Genomic DNA, 17,231 nt, shown 5'->3' with positions numbered 1-17,231 from the left:
CAAAGTTGAGATTTTTGGAATTTTGAATCTGTATTCCTATACTATCTATGTATTTGATTATCAAACAAATTTGTTTTTCTATATAAAAAAAATTAAATTTAGGTTTATTATATAGTAATCTATTTTGACATTTTGGTGACTTTTTAAATGTTAAGAACCATTTTCAAATGTTTAAATTTGAACACAATTTCAAGTAACTAAAACATGAATCAGAAAATCCACGAAGTCTAATTGAAACCACTGTTTAAGAGCAATTGTTTAGGGGATATGATTTTCATCTCTATTATGGTTTAAGAGAATCTTCCAACAATCAATACTCCCATGCTGTTCATAGAGAATCTAGGGCTCAATTTGCTTTAATTTTACCCATTTATAGAAAGCCCTAATTTGACCCCCCAAAACGCAACCCTTAATCCATTTCCAAAACGTAATCAAACCCTTAAATCTGAACTCGCCTTTGACTTGACTTGATTTGATTTGATTTGATTTCAGCTCCGGCAAATTGCTTAGAAATTTGAATTTCATGTGGACAAAAGCTCCGGCGGCGGCTCGAGGAAGAAGAAAAGGGGGCGGCGTTTTGCTAAAATAATAAATTACATTGAAAAAAGAAACACATTCTTTTTCGTATTTATTTCATTAATGCCAGCAAATTCATGGATTAAATATTATGTCAATATCTTATAATAATATTATCAATGATTAGGCTTCACCTAATTACCTAATTACATGAATTGCTTTAGAAAGCCACTGCTTCATCTTTTCATTCATAAATCCATATACAGATTTCAATTTTATAAATTATATTAATAAAAATATAAATTCAATTTTATAAATTTTTTACTCTATGATTATTATATGTAATAGAAAATGAAAAAAAAAAATACTATTTTGATTCTTAAATTTTGAGTTTAGTTTATATTTGGTCAGAATGTTTTAAAATTAAACAATTTTGAAAAAAAACGGTTAGTGATAGAAAAATGATGATTAGACTAACAGAATCGTTAATGACTTAAAAGACAGATGGTTAAGATGACAATTACACTGATTTAAAACTAAGATATTAATGATGTAACTATTAAATTTCGATAAAAAGAAAAAAGAGAGTTCTTATGATGTAAATGTCACTGATTTTACATTGGGAAAAAATCTCGACTTTTCATTTATTTTCCATTTCTTCCTATCAAAATTAAATTAGGTACTTCGCTAATATATTTTAATTTAGAATTAGTTGTCAACTTTCGTAGTAAGTGACTAATAGTTCTATTATTTATAAGAACGTTATTGAAATATTAAGAACAAAAGTGATCGAATCAAAAATAAACTAAAATATTGCAGATAAAAAGGTATTCTTTTCGTAAAAACAAATAAACAAAAAAAATGTAGATATATAAAATTACAAGTGTCATATGAGACTTTTTTCTACCCATACATGCATTGTACTTCAATAATTGATAAGTCCTTCAAGTTATATATATATAAAAGTTTGAATTTATGGAAAACAAATTTATTAACAAACAAATTACTTCAAATTGCCTCTTTTAAAATCAAATCAAATTAATAAAAGTGAATCAAAGTTTACTTTTTACTCCAAAAAGAAAAGAAAATATAGAAACAATTTTTTTAAAAATTACTATATTCTGTAAATAGTTTACAATATTTTTACTATTTATTTCTTATTAATCGATTTAAAAATCAATTGCATTTTAAATTAAACAATAAAAACAAAATAATAATAGAGTTATAATTAAACTTTTAAGGTTTTTTCTAGACAATTAAATTAGAAGCTCTAACTAAATTATAAAATTTTGCTATTTTTTTGTGGAATGTTTAATAGAATTGGAAAAAAGTAAAAAAGAAAAGGAAGATATTTTAAATATAAATTTAAGTTTAACATCCAACAATATTCTAAACATTCAACGAAAATTTACAATTTTAACAAATATCAAAATTCAAAGAGTAGGTTTGTAATTTGAAGGATATATTAAATCATATGAAGTAAATTTAAAAAAAAAATTACAAATAGTATATATTTTTTAATACAAAATATAACAAAATTGTGATTCAACAAACTATATATATTATAATTGTAGATTTTTATCAAATTTTGCTACATTCATAAGTTTTTTTTTTTTTTGCTATATTTGAACTAATTAAGCATCGATGAAGAATAAAAATACGCAACCTTTAGAAGTACAGTTTTAACGAATATCAAAATTTCAAGAGTATGTTTATAATTTTAAGGATGTAATAAATCACGTGAACCAAATTTACAGTTTAGTAAAAAATTTAAGGAAAAAAAATTATAAACTGTATATTTTTTACAAAATATAACAAAATTGATTCAACAAATGATAAATACGTATAAATTTAGATTTTGATCAGTGACTCGTTGATTGAATATAAAATTGGCTCGAATAAAAATTAGGAAGCAATTAGGGGGTAGAATAGACATTTGATAAAGGATGAGAGAATCCCTTTTCGTTGGAGACAAAGTTCCATACTGCAAAATTGTAAATATCTATCACTAACTATTTAAAAGCCTCCATAAAATGACAAACAATAAAAGCATATACAAAAAAAAAGATTTCTTCTTTTATTTTTTCTCTTTTTAAATTTGTTTGTAATTTTATTTTATTTATGTTTAGGGTAGTTTTTGCCCATTGTGATCTAAATTTTGTTAATTTTTAAAGAAAAAAACAATTGGTTCAATTTTAATTCATATATAGTTTTTCAATATTTAGAATTAGAAGTTTTTTTTTTTTTTGACAATTATGTTGTTTTGTTTTTAATATTTAACCAGTTTTAATAAAATAAATATACAAAATGACAATGTTTATAAGAAATTTGATAACTAAAACACTAAACATATATGGCTAATATGCACTAATACATGTTGAGCAATCGTTCATTCTAAAACACTAAATCGATAATATATATAAGAATGGAAAGTTTTGTTTTAAATAACAAAATTGTTGAAATTATTTATAAATATAACAAATCTTATATAGAGTGTGATATATGTTTGTAAATAAATTGGTTTGACATAAAATTGATAAATTAAAATCAAACTAAGTAATAAATAGAATTTTTTTTTAAAAAATTAGATTTTGTGATTAGACGTTTGGATGAACGAACTAGAAACAGTTGCAAAGTATTTTTGGACTAAAATTTGAAAGGATAATAAGTGTGATGATAATATAACATTTTATTTTTTGAGGAATTATAGAGAAAGGAAAAAGGAGGAAGAAAAAGAGAGAAAAAGAGAGAAAGAAAGAAAGAAAGAAAGAAAGAAAGAAGAAGGAAAAAGGAACTTAAAAAGAAAAAAAAAAGGGGAAAAAAAGGAAGAAATGTAATGTTGCTTTGCTTACGAATATGTTGACACTTTCCGACGTCAAACCTCCAAACCCTCTCTCCAATTGCTGTATACACAGACATCGGTCTCGTTTCTCTCTCTATTTTTCTGCAACTTTCTTTAGTTTATTTTCTTCTTTACCCGAGCTCCCTTCAGTCTTAATCCGTACAAATCTTCCACACTCATTTTCCCTCCTTTTTTCTTCTTTTTTTTTTTCCTGTTTCTTCATTGATTGACCCATCTATCGTCAATTTTCATTTTTGAGCTTTTGTTTTAGTCATTTTTCTTATGGGTTCATTGATTTTTGTTGAAATAATCTGAATTGGCGGGAGCCAACGGTCAATTATGTGGTTTTAGGAGGTGGGTTTTGATTGGATTTGGATTTGGGATTGGAAAAACGTTTGAATTGTTGTGAGTTTTGATGGCTAACCCATCTGGGAACCATCAAGAAGCTGGCCAACCGTCGTCTTCCTTCGATGGAGGGAACCCCAGCAACGGTAATTCGACACCTGTGCCTGCAGCGGATAATTCGAGTTCGGCTCTTGCTATGAAGCATAACCCGGGCATCTCTACGGATTGGACATCTGATGAGCAGGTCACACTGGAAGAAGGGCTTAAGAAGTGAGTTTTTTCCCCTTTTTGTTTTTGATGTATGGTTTTTAGCTTCTTGCGTTTATGGAAGTTGCTTGAATTAAGCGATTTGGTTGATTTTTTTTCTTCTTCCATGGAGGAAATTGATTTTGTACTTCTTGTTCAAGCTCTTTTCCCTTTAATTTCCAGCAATTTTCATTTTTAAATGGTTAGATTACGAGATTGGTTCCTCGGAGTTGTGTTTTACAAGGCCCTGAATGTGTCTAGTAAGTCCACAAGGCTTTTGGGGTTTGTACTTGACGAACAATTTTTACACTTTTTCTCTCCGTCTCTTAAAATTCCTCTTTTGAACATTCCCTAAGCATACCGGCTATATTTGTGGACCGAGCTGGTTTTTATCCAGCTGTGAAAATATATGAGATTATTTGTAGCTAACGATTTATGTGTGTATGTGGAATTTGACCTTTTGAAGTCTCAGGTCAGAACTAATAGCATCTCGCTGTTCTTTTCCATTATTTGCCTGTTATCTGAATTTCACCACATCGGCATCTGATAATAGTCATGTCTGTTGCTTTTTTTTAATCAATGTTTTCTTAGTTGATTTTATTTCTTCAATTTCTCTTGGCTCAGTTTTCAACCGCACAAAGATGTTCAAGTTTCTATTGAGGGATGGCCTTTGTTTTTAATGTGAAGGCCAAAGTTGTGTGATTTAAAACTAAGTTTTACGTTACAGGAAAGAAAGGAATCCATATGCTTAGGAAAAAGCTTGGATGCTATCATAAAGAGTTTTATTTGACTTATGATTGTAAACTGGATTCAGCCTTATAGGGATATCTAAGGTGTTTTTGAAAGCTAAAAGGTGCAACCGCTTCAGATTTGATATGTGCAGAAACAATACCATTTACTGTTTTCTCTTAAATGAGCCATAATGTGATTGGTTTGGAAGTTAAAAAATATCTATGCCAATGTTTCAAAGTCATTTTTTTTTTAATCTTTAATTTTACGAAAACATGCCTCTTCATTAAAAATGAAATGAGACTAATGCTCAAAGTACAAAAGAATTATATAAAGGACATAAAAAACTAAGGATTAGAGGCACACTTAGACATCTCAAATGACACCCCCTAGTGTCCACATCATTTCTGAACAAACGAACAAAGACTAAATAACATCTCAAGCTAAGGAAGAACTACAACAAAATGATACATCATAAGACCAAAATAAAACAAGCAGTACAAAACCCTTGACTATGTGAGGACAAATGCAAAAGAGACTCAAAGCAAAATAACTTGATGAGCTCTGATTCGTAGGTGCTACACTCCTTTTTTGTGTCCTTTACCCAAGTGTTTATGACGTAGATTGTTCTAAAGAAAGATCAGTGACGGTGGTGTAGGATCCTAGCTGCTTAAATCGAAAACTTGAGAAGAAACTTAAAGTATCGGAAATTTGATGAATGGATGCTTTTCATTGAAATATTGGTACAAGTCTACTGATCCTCTTGAATTTACGTTAATTTGGAACTTGGAAAAGATATCTCTACACTAGTTAAAGTTGCAAGTCGGTCCTTTATCATAAACAATAGTGGAAGGTTGGAGAAGGAGCTAGAAAATCAGATTTGGAGATTAGTTCACAAAAAGAAACCAACCAGTAGGTAAAACTAACTAACTGTCAAATAACTAATGACTAACAATTAATTTCAACTCCTACATCCAAAAGTGAAGGTTCTTTTATTGTCTCCCTCCCTCATAGAAAAATATAAACATACAAGACAAGATACTAGGAAGAAATCCCCATTTTTCTCTTCTCCTGCAAATGTGTATGAACCTGCTTGCATAAGGAATTTACCCGAGCCTCTTGTTGGAAATGACTTCCTACTTGAGAACTCTGTTTATATCTAGATCTAGGGTTGGCAAGGAAATGTTAGGTAAACTATGTGGGAAATTAGTCCAGACAATTATTCTTGCACCTTAAACCACTATGAGTTGACCTAATGGTCAATCCTATAACTATTTTATAGATGTTATTTTCATAGTTGGAGTCTCTTTTCACAAAGGCCCCCCCCTTTTTGTGGGATTATTTTTCTTTGCATGCCCTTGTATTTTTTCATATTTTCTATCGATTCCATTTAGAAAAGAGCCATAAATATAATAAAGGAGTTAGATGGAATGAGTTCAAGGCATGATGGCCCTCCACTTAGGATTTAATATCTTGAAATGTAGCATGGTTAGGTGGTTGTCTCATGATAATAGGCATGGTTTGTGCAAGTTTCCTCAACTCGCACAAATATAAAGAGAAAGATCTTGCCTTTGTAGATCTAGTGTGGCCAAAACAAGCACAAGAAGATTCTAACTTAAACGTTCTACCATTTAATTGGTAAAATGAGTTCTACTTGAATTTCGTATATCTCTCTTGTACAATGAGCTTTTGTCTCATTATATCTTTATTAATAAAGAGACACATATCCTTTTCAAAAAAAAAAAAGGTTCTACTTGAATATTTTGTGCTCTTGGCTCCTGGAATTATGAGACCATGCTTCCTATGAATCCTCGTATGACTTTGAGGATCCCTAAGATGTTTTTCATTTGTTAAAAGCCATTCTCAAAGTTGCTGTCCAAAAGGATTCTGTTGATGTGTATCTGGAGAGTGTGTCGTGAAGATAAGTCCACCTCATTTCTCGACTCTGCAACCTTGCATGAATTATGGCTTTGATCAAATCCTCCGCAATTGAGAGACCTTGGTGCTTTAGTTATTTTGGGAGAGGGAATTCCTGCCTCTCTAGGCTGTTTTTTTTTGTGATTAACATTTATTCCTGTTTCTTGTTAGAAAAAAAGAAAAAGGAAAAATGAAGAACAGTTAAAGTTTCTAATAATTTAATGAACTTCTAAGTTCTAACTGCTAGGAAATTGTTTCAGACACCAGACTGTGAAGATGAAGCTGCCTCTTGGCTAAAACTCTATCTTGGAGGCTTCTTTTCTTTTATTTTTCCATCTTCCTTTCTTCCTCTCTTCATTTTCTAATGTTTCTTAAAGGGGACAAAAGGTCATACTTGAACAGGTTTTTTTTTAAGATAGGTCATACTTGAACAGTTGAACTGCTGCCTTCTGTGCATTGTTTTATTATCATTACTTTCCTATTGTCCTTTTAACCTAACTAACCTTCTTATCATATTTTTGGTGGTCCAGTTTTTTAGTGAATGATGTTAGTTTGGTTTATACACAGATATGCCGCAGAGTCTAGTGTTATTCGGTATGCAAAGATTGCAATGCAACTACCAAATAAGACTGTACGAGATGTTGCTTTGCGTTGCAGATGGATGAACGTGAGTTATTTTCCTCAATTCTTGCTTCTATTATCGTATAAATTTTTGATAAGTTTCCTGCTACTTAACTTGCAATCATGCATACCATTAGCATGGTAATTGGACAGAAATACTATTAAGGGGTGTCTGGTTAGCCATGGGATGTGTTTTGGTACGATTTGTAATACGAAACTCATTCCATTCTGATAGTTTTTAATATTAACTCTATTTCTTACTGTTTTTGCGCTATACGATCTCATTTCCGTTTCGTCTTCGATTACTTGTGCTTTCCAACACTCCTTTGATTCCAATGATTCTGATTACATTCCAATCTCCAAACACCTCCTTCGTAAAGAAATATCCATATAAGAGTGGCACAATTTTGTGATTGATGCTCCATGAAGTTCTTGTTTCCATTTCATTATATTAACGAAGAGGCTCGTTTCATTTTCAAAACAAAAGAAAAGTAGATTTAAGTGCATTTATACATACCTACAGATGTACATATGTACATATATTTGTATTCTAATGCATGCCTTTAAATGGTCTGAATGTCAATGCATTTTGTAATCGTGATTGTTCTGTTTCTATAACCCAAAGGAAAAGAATAATTTTTCTTCCTGATACTAGCAGTTAGCAAGTGCTTACCCATTAAAACATTTTTTTAAATCACTTTTTTCATGTGGTTTATTAGTCTGTATTTGGATATGGCATAAAGGCACTCTATCATCGTTTATGGACATTTTTTATACTTTTATATCATCGTTTTCAGGTTTTAATTTTATTTATGCACTTAATGTTCCTCTTTGGTTTACTTTTTTTTCTTTGGGGGTCAGAAAAAGGAAAATAGCAAGAGAAGGAAGGAAGAACACAATTTAACAAGAAAGAACAAAGATAAAAAGGTATTAAAGGTATTGTGTAAATTATTGGTGCATTTTATGGTCTCCCTGCTTCTCTTTGGTTCACTTCTTAGTTTTCTTTTTATTGTTCAATTGTTTATTTGTTACTTGCAGCATATGCATCAACTTTAGACATTCATTTTGTAAACAACTAACCATTTTGGAAACTTTAATTGAATGGTTTTTCTTCTTCTCCATTATTGTTTTGTTTGCATAAACATTAGGTGAGACTTATATTTTCCTTTTGGTAATGAAAGTTAACTTTAAAAAAAAAGAAAAAGAAAAAGAAACAAACATTGGGTCAGACTTGCAATTTTCCAATTAAAGCTTTAAATTTCATAAGCAAATCAATATGGGCTCTCAAGATGCTTTTTTTGGAAAGTCGTCCCATCCATGCATCAATTTTGATTGCCCATTTTGTTAACTTGACATTTGAAGTCCACACGTGTGTAGGAATTGACGAAATGGCGTTTTTCGAAGGTAATATTGATAAAGGGTTTAAATTGATTCACCTACAACAATTCGGAGTTTAATTGAAATAATTTTAAATCTCACACTGTATTCTCCAAACAAAATTTGAAGTAGAGTGTAAATTGGTACAATAAATAGTAAGTTGTATGGAAAGTTGTCCATTTCTTCCATGGAAAGTCTTGACATAATTTTTGGCATGGTCTTAGGACTGGGGAATGATATTTTTCTTTATTTCAGGAAAGAGTATCTGACTCTTCAATGAAGTCAGCACAGGTTGCAGCAAGGCCTAACGTGCCTCCTTATGGAATGCCTATGATTCCTATGGACAATGATGATGGTGTCTCATATAAAGGTTTTGTTTCTACATTCTTCGTTTACACCATTACGTGTTTTGGGCTGTTACAGCTTTCATTCTTCATTCTCTTGATGTGAAAAATGGGGGAGTAAATTTAATGATTCGCTATTAATATACATTAGGTAACGTTCATAAAAATAAAATATCGGACATGCAGGTAATAAATTGTAGGGTGTATTCAACTGCCATGCTTGTCTCCAGTTTAAACCATCCGAGATGCTTTTTTTTCCTCTAAAATTTGTACCATGTCAATATGTTATGAAGGTATAAATGCTTATCATAATGTTTGCTTGTCTTTTGAAGGCCCTGTATTATTCTAGGATTAGGAACCAATCAGTTTAGCACAACCCAGTGGAAGACTTAAAATGATCAAAGACCATGAGGTGCCAAGGGGCCTGATGGATTATTCTCAGGCTTTGAGGAGGGGTGGTGGAAAAAGATGGGTTGAGGAAGATAAAAAAGTTGGAAAGGTGAGGAAATGGTTTCGGACTGGGATTGCAAAATTGGTTTTGATTGAGAAATGACGGTTACTGTGGAAGTACTCAGGAGCAGGTTGAGTTGGGATTTCTTTATGAATTTGATAGAATAGAAAGTCAAATTTCAGTTTGTTTTTTAGGCCTTTTTGTGCGAATCTTACAGTGTGCATTTATGGAAGAAAGGCTGATTTGCAGGATAAGTAGAGGTTCGGAGCTTGAGCAAGAAGATTATCAAGTGCAGCCATGGAGTTTCCAATTGGTGGGAAGGAAGAAGGATAGAGTTCACTGGGGGCTGGGTTACAGTTTTAAATGTGCCTCCTTTTCTTAGATTAATTGAGTTTTTCTTCTCATTAGCAGATTGGTGTAGAGTGCTGGAGGAGCGTGAAAGGCTGGGATGGGAAGAGTTATGGCTGGATGAAGTTTGCTTTAGGGCTTGGGGAAACTCTGATGGCTTCACTTTATTTTGATAGTCTGCTTTGTTGGAGGATTAAGATTCCGAGAAAATGAAATTCTTTGCCTAAAAAATTCTACATGGAAGAGCTAACACTATGGATCCACTTGTAAGGAAGATGCCCTCATAGCTGGCCCGTTTTATTGTATTCTCTGTTCGAAGGCATAGGAAGTGTTGACCACATTCTTTGGACATACAAGTTTGTGACGTGGCTGCAAAATCATTTCTTGGTTTTTGCTTGCTTGGGGGAGGACACTAGTGATATGATTTGGAAGTTCCTCCTCCATCTGCCCTTTCACTAAAAGGGCCTATTTGGGGTGTGTGATTTATGGGATCTTTGGGATGAGTGGAACAACAAAGTCGTTTAGAGGGTTGGAGAGGGATCCTAATAATTTTTTATCTTTCATTAATTTCATGTGTCTTTATTTCTTCCATTTGGAAGATCATTTGCAATTATTCTTTAGGCACCATTTTGTCTTTTCTAAAATTCTTGCATTCTTTCATTTTTTGATGTAAGTGGTTATTAGTGTGTGTGCCTGCACTTCAATTTCAAAAATCTTCTATAATTATTCTATAGGCACCATTTCATGTTTCTTTATGCGCTTCCGTTGAAGATCGTTTGCAATAATTATATGGGCACCATTTTGTTTAGCTAGAGCCCCTTTCTAGTTGAGGCTGGCACACTGCCTTTTGTGGGTTTTGTTTTTTGTATGCCGTGTATTCTTTCATTTTTTCTCAACGATAGTTGTGTGTGTATATATATCTTTTCTTTTGAAACTACTGTATTTTGTGCATAACATTTGCATTTGGTCTTTGTGATGCTTTCAGCTATTGGTGGTACAACTGGAGAGCTTCTTGAACAGAATGCACATGCAATGAATCAAATTTCTTCTAATCTTGCATCTTTTCAGGTGAAGTACTTGGTTGTCTGGATATTGTTTTAGCATTTTTAAGTTGAAGCAAAATTTTTTAAGTTAAAGCAAAAATTTAGTCCCACCATACCTCACGTAGTGTTAATTGTGGATTTGTATCTATTTCTTGATGATACTGAGTAATTTTTCTTTCAGCCTTCTCTGATATATTAACTTCTGTACTGGACAGCAAGATTTGCACTTTCTGTTGGTTATGAATCACTCTATAGACTTCTTTTTAACTTTTACTTCCATCGTGTAATTGCTGTGAAACTCTTTTGTATTTCTCAACCCCCCAAAAGATTTGCTTAGCAGTTAGGAATGAAACTCTTGCTGGTCCCTTTGATTTGTTGGCAGACTCCTCATGTCCCCTGTGTTCCCTTGGTTTCAGTAAAAAAATGTTTTCTTATTCAAAAATGCTCGATGGTGAAATTATGTGGCCTACTGATGCTTATTATAATCTGTGAGCGAGCACTGATTCTCTTCTTCTTTGCTATTTGCCCCCTCCCTCTTTAAATCACTTAATTGCATTTTACCAAGCCTTTCATGTCTGTGTTTCTATGTATATATATGTAACATGATATACAACTGTCCATTCAAACACATTCGTTCTAAAACTAAAAACATGAAATATTTCATTATTTAAGAATGGCAATTGAGGTGTACTGTTTTTTTAATGATTTCTTGCCAGGCAACCTAATGTTCTTTTATAAGAGTGGACAACATAATTTTGAACTAATAACATTTTGTTTTATGTAGATACAAGATAATATCAGTCTCTTCTGCCAAACGCGGGACAACATCCTCAAAATAATGAACGAGTAAGTAACATTATCTCAATCTACTTTTTTCCTCATTTTTCCTCCTTATTGTAAAAGCTGCGCTTCCCTCAGTTTTCTCAAACATTCTTACTTTGTTAACGTCCATTTAATAGGAAAGTTCATTTATAATATATGATATTTGTTTGAGTAGACCATTGTGGGTTGACCTAGTAGTAAATAAAGAGCATGAGTTTAATAAAGGCTTAGAGGGAATGAGTTCAACTGTACCTAGGATTTAATATCTTAGGAGTTTTCATGATACCCAAATATTGTAGTGTTAGGCGGGGTTGTCTCATAAGATTAGTCGAGGTGCGTGAAAGCTGGTTTGGATGCTCACGGATATTGAAAAAGGGTTTGTTCTAGTGAAGTTGGAGTATCCTTTTGGTCCTAACCAATGGATGTTTAAAATAACATTAGCTTAGACTGGTTTTTTGCTTACTTTCCTCCCTTATTTGTAAGGGTCTCCTTAGGTTTTCCAAATATTCTTACTTGTCAATGTACCTTTAGTAACATTGAAAACATTTTAAATGCGTGTCGAAAGACAATTGGATAAAAGAACGCTCAATGTCATACAAACACGTGGACACATTGCACAAATAATCCATGCTGTTAATATACATTTAGTAGGAGACTTCATTTTTAATTCTCCTAGCTGAACTTTAACTTGGTGAACTTTTACTTTCAAGATAGCCATGTTATGGTGTTGAAAAGTTAATTTGATTCCAGCATCTTATATAGGTCTTTACTTAGGAGATAATCCTATGTTCTTCCCTGATGGGAACCTAACTCACAGATAACAAATAAATAGCCAAATGTAGGAATTGTTGTTCCAAGGCAGCACTCATTCGCTTATTTCCTATTAGTTTTTAATGACACTGCTTACTTGCACAAGCATATTTTAAATATGTGAAGAAGCCAATAAAATGGGTGACTTCAGCCTTGAACTAAAATATTGTTCCTCTCCCTATGCTTAAGGGGTCTTCACTTCCACAGGTCATTGGAATGAAATAAGGGCCTTCTAGCCAAATGGTTTTGGTGCTTGATTGTAAACTTGGGGCTCTTAGGAAATAGATGGATTTGATTTGGTTCATGAGATGAGAACATGTGGCTTTCTAGTTTTTGCAAACTTAAGATCTTGAGAAGCTCTTCGTCTAAGATTATTAATGAAGCTTGAAGATTTGTTCCTTAATTTCTCTTCCATGAAGACTAGAGAGGTTAGTTATCGGCCTTTTTTCAGCTTTGATGATCAAAGTGGGGTGGCAGTAGAAAATTCATAGTATACACAGGTACATCTTAATGTTATTTTTGTCTGGAGCAGAACTTTCCCCAAGTCTAGCTGAAACATCCCTGCTTGGGATCAATGTGAGTATGGTGAGGAGGTCAATATTGGGCTGCAGATTTCCTATCTGGCTAACAATCGCCCATAATTTTCTAAGCTTCTCGTCAGGTGGAAACTATAGTAGATGATAATTCTAAGAGCCACTTACCATAAATCGAGGACCAAGTTGGATGTTTGGAAATGCGTTCTTTCTAAAGGAGATAGGGTGTCCCTTGCCCAATCCATCCTTAATGTTTTACTGCAAATCCGTTTGAGTGTAGTAGTTGCCTAAAAAATGCAAGGTTTCTGTCCACTCACTATTTCTGATATATTTCAACAGAAAGTAGAGAATACAAGCTTCCCAACCATTGACAGAGTGCTTAAGCATAGGATTTCTCATTAGGTAAGATCTAATATTAGAAGGTTTTGTGGCAAAAGTTTTTCCTCCTACCTCAGTCTACAATTATGGAGTATACTCCCAATCTGGAAACATTCTGCTCCATTTTCTAAATCGAAGGAGGTTCTGTGGCCTGCATTCTGGATTTCGTAGGTGGTTGGGGTGGTTTGGTAGCAACCAAAGATCTTGCAGATTTAATTAATAATGGAATTAATTAGTCATGACGTTCTCATATTATTTTCTGCCTACCAGATTTTGTATTTTGGATTGATGTGTACTGATTGAGTCACAGGACCTGTGCTGTCATTAACTTTGCCTTTACCACAATTGAACTATACGTAATTTTTTCAATTTAATCGATAGGACAATAACTCCAAGATTGGTTGAGTGGGCAAAGTAACTTGGATGGATCTTGATAGGAGAGTGATTTCTTCCGCTATGTCTGGGCTATGAGATGCCATGAAGTTTGTATATTGCATATAACCAACCATTACACACCCGTTTAGATTGTTGAGATAATATTAAGTTTACTTGTCATTTCACTCGTTCCCCTTTCAAAGAAGGTAAGTCTCAAAAGAAATTCCAATGAAGCAAATCATGACACTGGAAGAAATTTCAATAAAGCACCAATGGTTATGCTCATTACCAGAAAATTTCAGTGAGACTTGATGTCACATACAATTCCCATGAAGCAACGTAGCAACACAATAATCAAACCTATTATGTTCAAATATGGAGCAGGTGCTGTCTAGAAGTGATTCAGACCCAGCTGATCAGGGTTATTATTATCAGTTATTGATCAAGATTCAATTTGGTAATACCAGAAAACACTGGCTATATAAGGCTTCAACAAGGGTGATTTTCAACTGTTGAGAGAAGGTTTCAAACTTCAATGGAAGGAAATCCGGATGAAGAAAACAGAAAAAGGAAATTCAGCTAAGAGATTTCAGCCATGCTCTGATACTACGTTGCAGTGCACATCATGTAAGAGAACAATCTACGTCTTCAAAGGGGAGTTCTTTTAGAATCAGTTTCTGTTTGTTTTGGAAAATTTATTCGAGTTACTCTAGGTTTTGGATGACATTAAGAAGACAGTTTTGAGGCAGCCGTTGCTTCTCTTTGGCGCTTCTCTTTCTCCTCTCATCTTGAAGATTCGTACAAAGTTTTTATATTTGAATGGGCTCCTCTTGAGAGAGTTTTCAAGTTTTGCTTTTTATTTAGCTTTCTACGAATGTTTCGTCTTCGATAGGCTTTATTTTGTTTGATACTTCTCCGTTTGATTTCGTTTTTTAGGTTGCCTCACTTTTTGTCGCCTAAGTTTTCACTTTAGACTGTATTCTTCCTTAGTATAATACTCTTGATTTTAAACTTAAGTCTCATTTACTATCATTAATAAAGAGGCTGGTTTTCGTTAAAAGAAAAAAAATAGAACAATCTACGTCTTTATCTTGTATAGCATGTTTACAGCCACAGTAATCCAAAAAGTGCAGGTATTGAATACTTGCTTTTCCCCCTTTAATCAAACTCACTGAAAATACTTAAAAAAATATAACCTAAAAAATAGATCCCAAGGAGAAAGCCTGTATGAGTCCCTCAGTGGAGGCATCAAGCCATGTAGAACAACAGTAGAACCAATCCGATTGAATAGCCTGACAAATTACCCTGAGGGAAGTAAAGTAGCACTATGGACATAAAGGTTATGCTCCTGCCAAAGATGATGTATATCAACACGTCAAGCGACTATCCAAATTTTTCGCTGTTGGCGATCTCCTGCACTAAAACGACTAATTCAATCAAGCTTTATGCACCACTATGCGAACTTGAGGGAGCAACCACCCCAAAAGAGCACATCCACCCCAAATAGCTTAGCTAAAAGAGAAACCAAAGAATAAATTGTTTTGAGACTCAACTCCACTGCTACAAGGACACAATCACTAGTGACATTAAAATCTTTTGACGAAAATAATCATGACCACCAAACCAAAGGAGACCAGATCAAGGTATCAAAAGATGCCCCAGAAGTCAGACTCAAGGATGACCTGAAGACTCTATAACAACATAGAAGCCAAGTCAATCGATCATCTCATTCAACCTCTGCCACTATAGAATGTTCCTGCCGTGAAAGTTCAACCAGCTCTTTAGAGCTAGAAGGCCAAGACCAAGACACATTTGGAAAGAGAAACTGTCAGAGTAAATAAAGGGGAAAATAGTGAAAGAAAGCATTTGCTCTACACATAGACAAACAATAGTATTTGCAGAATTTACAAAGAACACTTGCAAGCCCAAGATAGTCTTGGGCTAGAAAAATATCTTCTTTGTACAAAATTGAGTGGAGATTCTTTTGGAAATTTAGAAGTCTACACTTCTTGAAGTTTGACCTTCAAAGTTTTCTGGTTCAGTTAAGCTTGATGACTCAAGATGAGTGTCAGAAATCAATTAGTGGCTTTTTCATTATATAAATATAATTATAAATAATAAATAAATTGTGTGTATATATTTTGGGGGGTGATAATAGTTAGAGTATTTATTGTTCAAAGAGGAAATTAATAGAAGTGTTGATTATACGTTGGTTGAGACCAGGATTGTCCAATGGGGACGAAATTTTCCTTTCTTAAAATATTGTTTGTCTGATAAGGCTACAAGTTAATATCAAGAATCAACTAATTTTACCTTCTTAACTTCTGATTTTGAAGCCAGGATTGAAATTAGGAGTTTCTTCCAAAATCTTTTACAAGTTAACAGTTTGTTTTTGGTTTCATAAATTAGTTTCGAGGTGTAGGTTGCTCAAATTGTACTAGCTCTTGGTAAAATCGACCTAGTTGCAGGAGTTCTTCCCCGTAGTAGCAGTCAGGATTTTTAGCATTAAAACCCGAAAATTTTCATTTACTCATGTCTTGAGTAGGACATTCACTGCAAATTTGTATGATTTATCCTTGTGAATTGATGAGAGTTTTCATTGAAGCAGAATTTTCCAAACAAAATTGCTCTAACTTATCTTCAATCTTCATGCTTGTAGCTTAAATGAAATGCCGGAAGTAATGAAGCAGATGCCACCTCTTCCGGTGAAGGTGAACGAAGAGTTAGCGAACACGATCCTTCCGCCGACTTCTCATTCCTTGCAATCATGAAAAATCTTCCACAAAAGCTGGTTCAGCAAAAACAGACTCTCCCTTTCAATTCACTTCCACATGCGAGGAAAGGAAAGGAAAGTATATTTTCTCAACTGAACCTTACCTTCTCAATTCAGAATTTTCTGCTTATCATCACAAATTGTTTAGTCTTTCGGTCCACAAAGTTGTTCCCCTTTAATTATTATTATTATTTTTTGTTTCTTTAGCATATATGGATTTATACATTAGCTTCAAGAGGTTAGATTGTAACTTAGATGCTGTGTAATAATTAGGAATTGTTTTCTTTCTAATGGTCTGGGAAATGAAAAGTAATAAACAATGGTTGATTATTTGTATTCCATGTTTTCCCTCTCTCCTTGTCATCGTCGTCTTCGCATCGAAGTTTCTTCATACATGATCGCCGTATGAAGGTGTTGCGATTTTCCTGACAACTGCTTGACCTTTCTTCGTACCTCATCACCACGACATTGTTTATGGTGTTGTCACCAATGATTTATGTCTTTCCATACTTGACTGATCTTCAAATTGTTTAATCTTAGAGCTGACTCATTCATAGTTCAATTATATTAGCAAGATATTCGCTTGAAAGGAAACTCGCTGAATAATGTTGTGTTTGTATAATTAAAATCGTGATAATCTCTTGCTTTTATGTTATCATTGTACACAATGCAAGTTCTCGATTTGAAATCGAGAAAAATGAGTATTTTCTATCGATAAGTATTTTGTTGATTAGATGAGATGGAATAACCCTTTTTTATAT

General features: G+C 33.2%; 1 protein-coding gene and 1 long non-coding RNA gene across 3 annotated transcripts; both read left to right on the top strand.

Annotated features, from left to right (window-relative positions):
• The first annotated feature begins 3,291 nt into the window (after positions 1-3,291).
• On the top strand, positions 3,292-16,809 carry LOC101222201. Of its 2 annotated transcripts, none has more exons than XM_011654721.2 (7): positions 3,292-3,973; positions 7,163-7,262; positions 8,078-8,152; positions 8,849-8,963; positions 10,722-10,804; positions 11,564-11,625; positions 16,357-16,809. In XM_011654721.2, the coding sequence occupies exons 1-7, from the start codon at positions 3,774-3,776 to the stop codon at positions 16,466-16,468; spliced, it is 747 nt and encodes a 248-aa protein (XP_011653023.1). In that variant the 5' UTR covers positions 3,292-3,773; the 3' UTR covers positions 16,469-16,809. The 2 variants fall into 2 exon arrangements, with proteins under 2 accessions (XP_011653023.1, XP_004152146.1); XM_004152098.3 differs by having other exon boundaries at positions 3,293-3,973; positions 8,078-8,143.
• LOC116403369 lies at positions 8,970-9,946 on the top strand. Its single transcript, XR_004216121.1, has 2 exons — positions 8,970-9,518; positions 9,638-9,946. It is a non-coding gene; the product is annotated as an uncharacterized LOC116403369 (long non-coding RNA).
• Positions 16,810-17,231: the final 422 nt, after the last annotated feature.

Source organism: Cucumis sativus, chromosome 4 (assembly GCF_000004075.3).
Source record: "Cucumis sativus cultivar 9930 chromosome 4, Cucumber_9930_V3, whole genome shotgun sequence".
NCBI lineage: Eukaryota > Viridiplantae > Streptophyta > Magnoliopsida > Cucurbitales > Cucurbitaceae > Cucumis > Cucumis sativus.
This window is presented reverse-complemented; position numbering and strand designations above follow the sequence as displayed.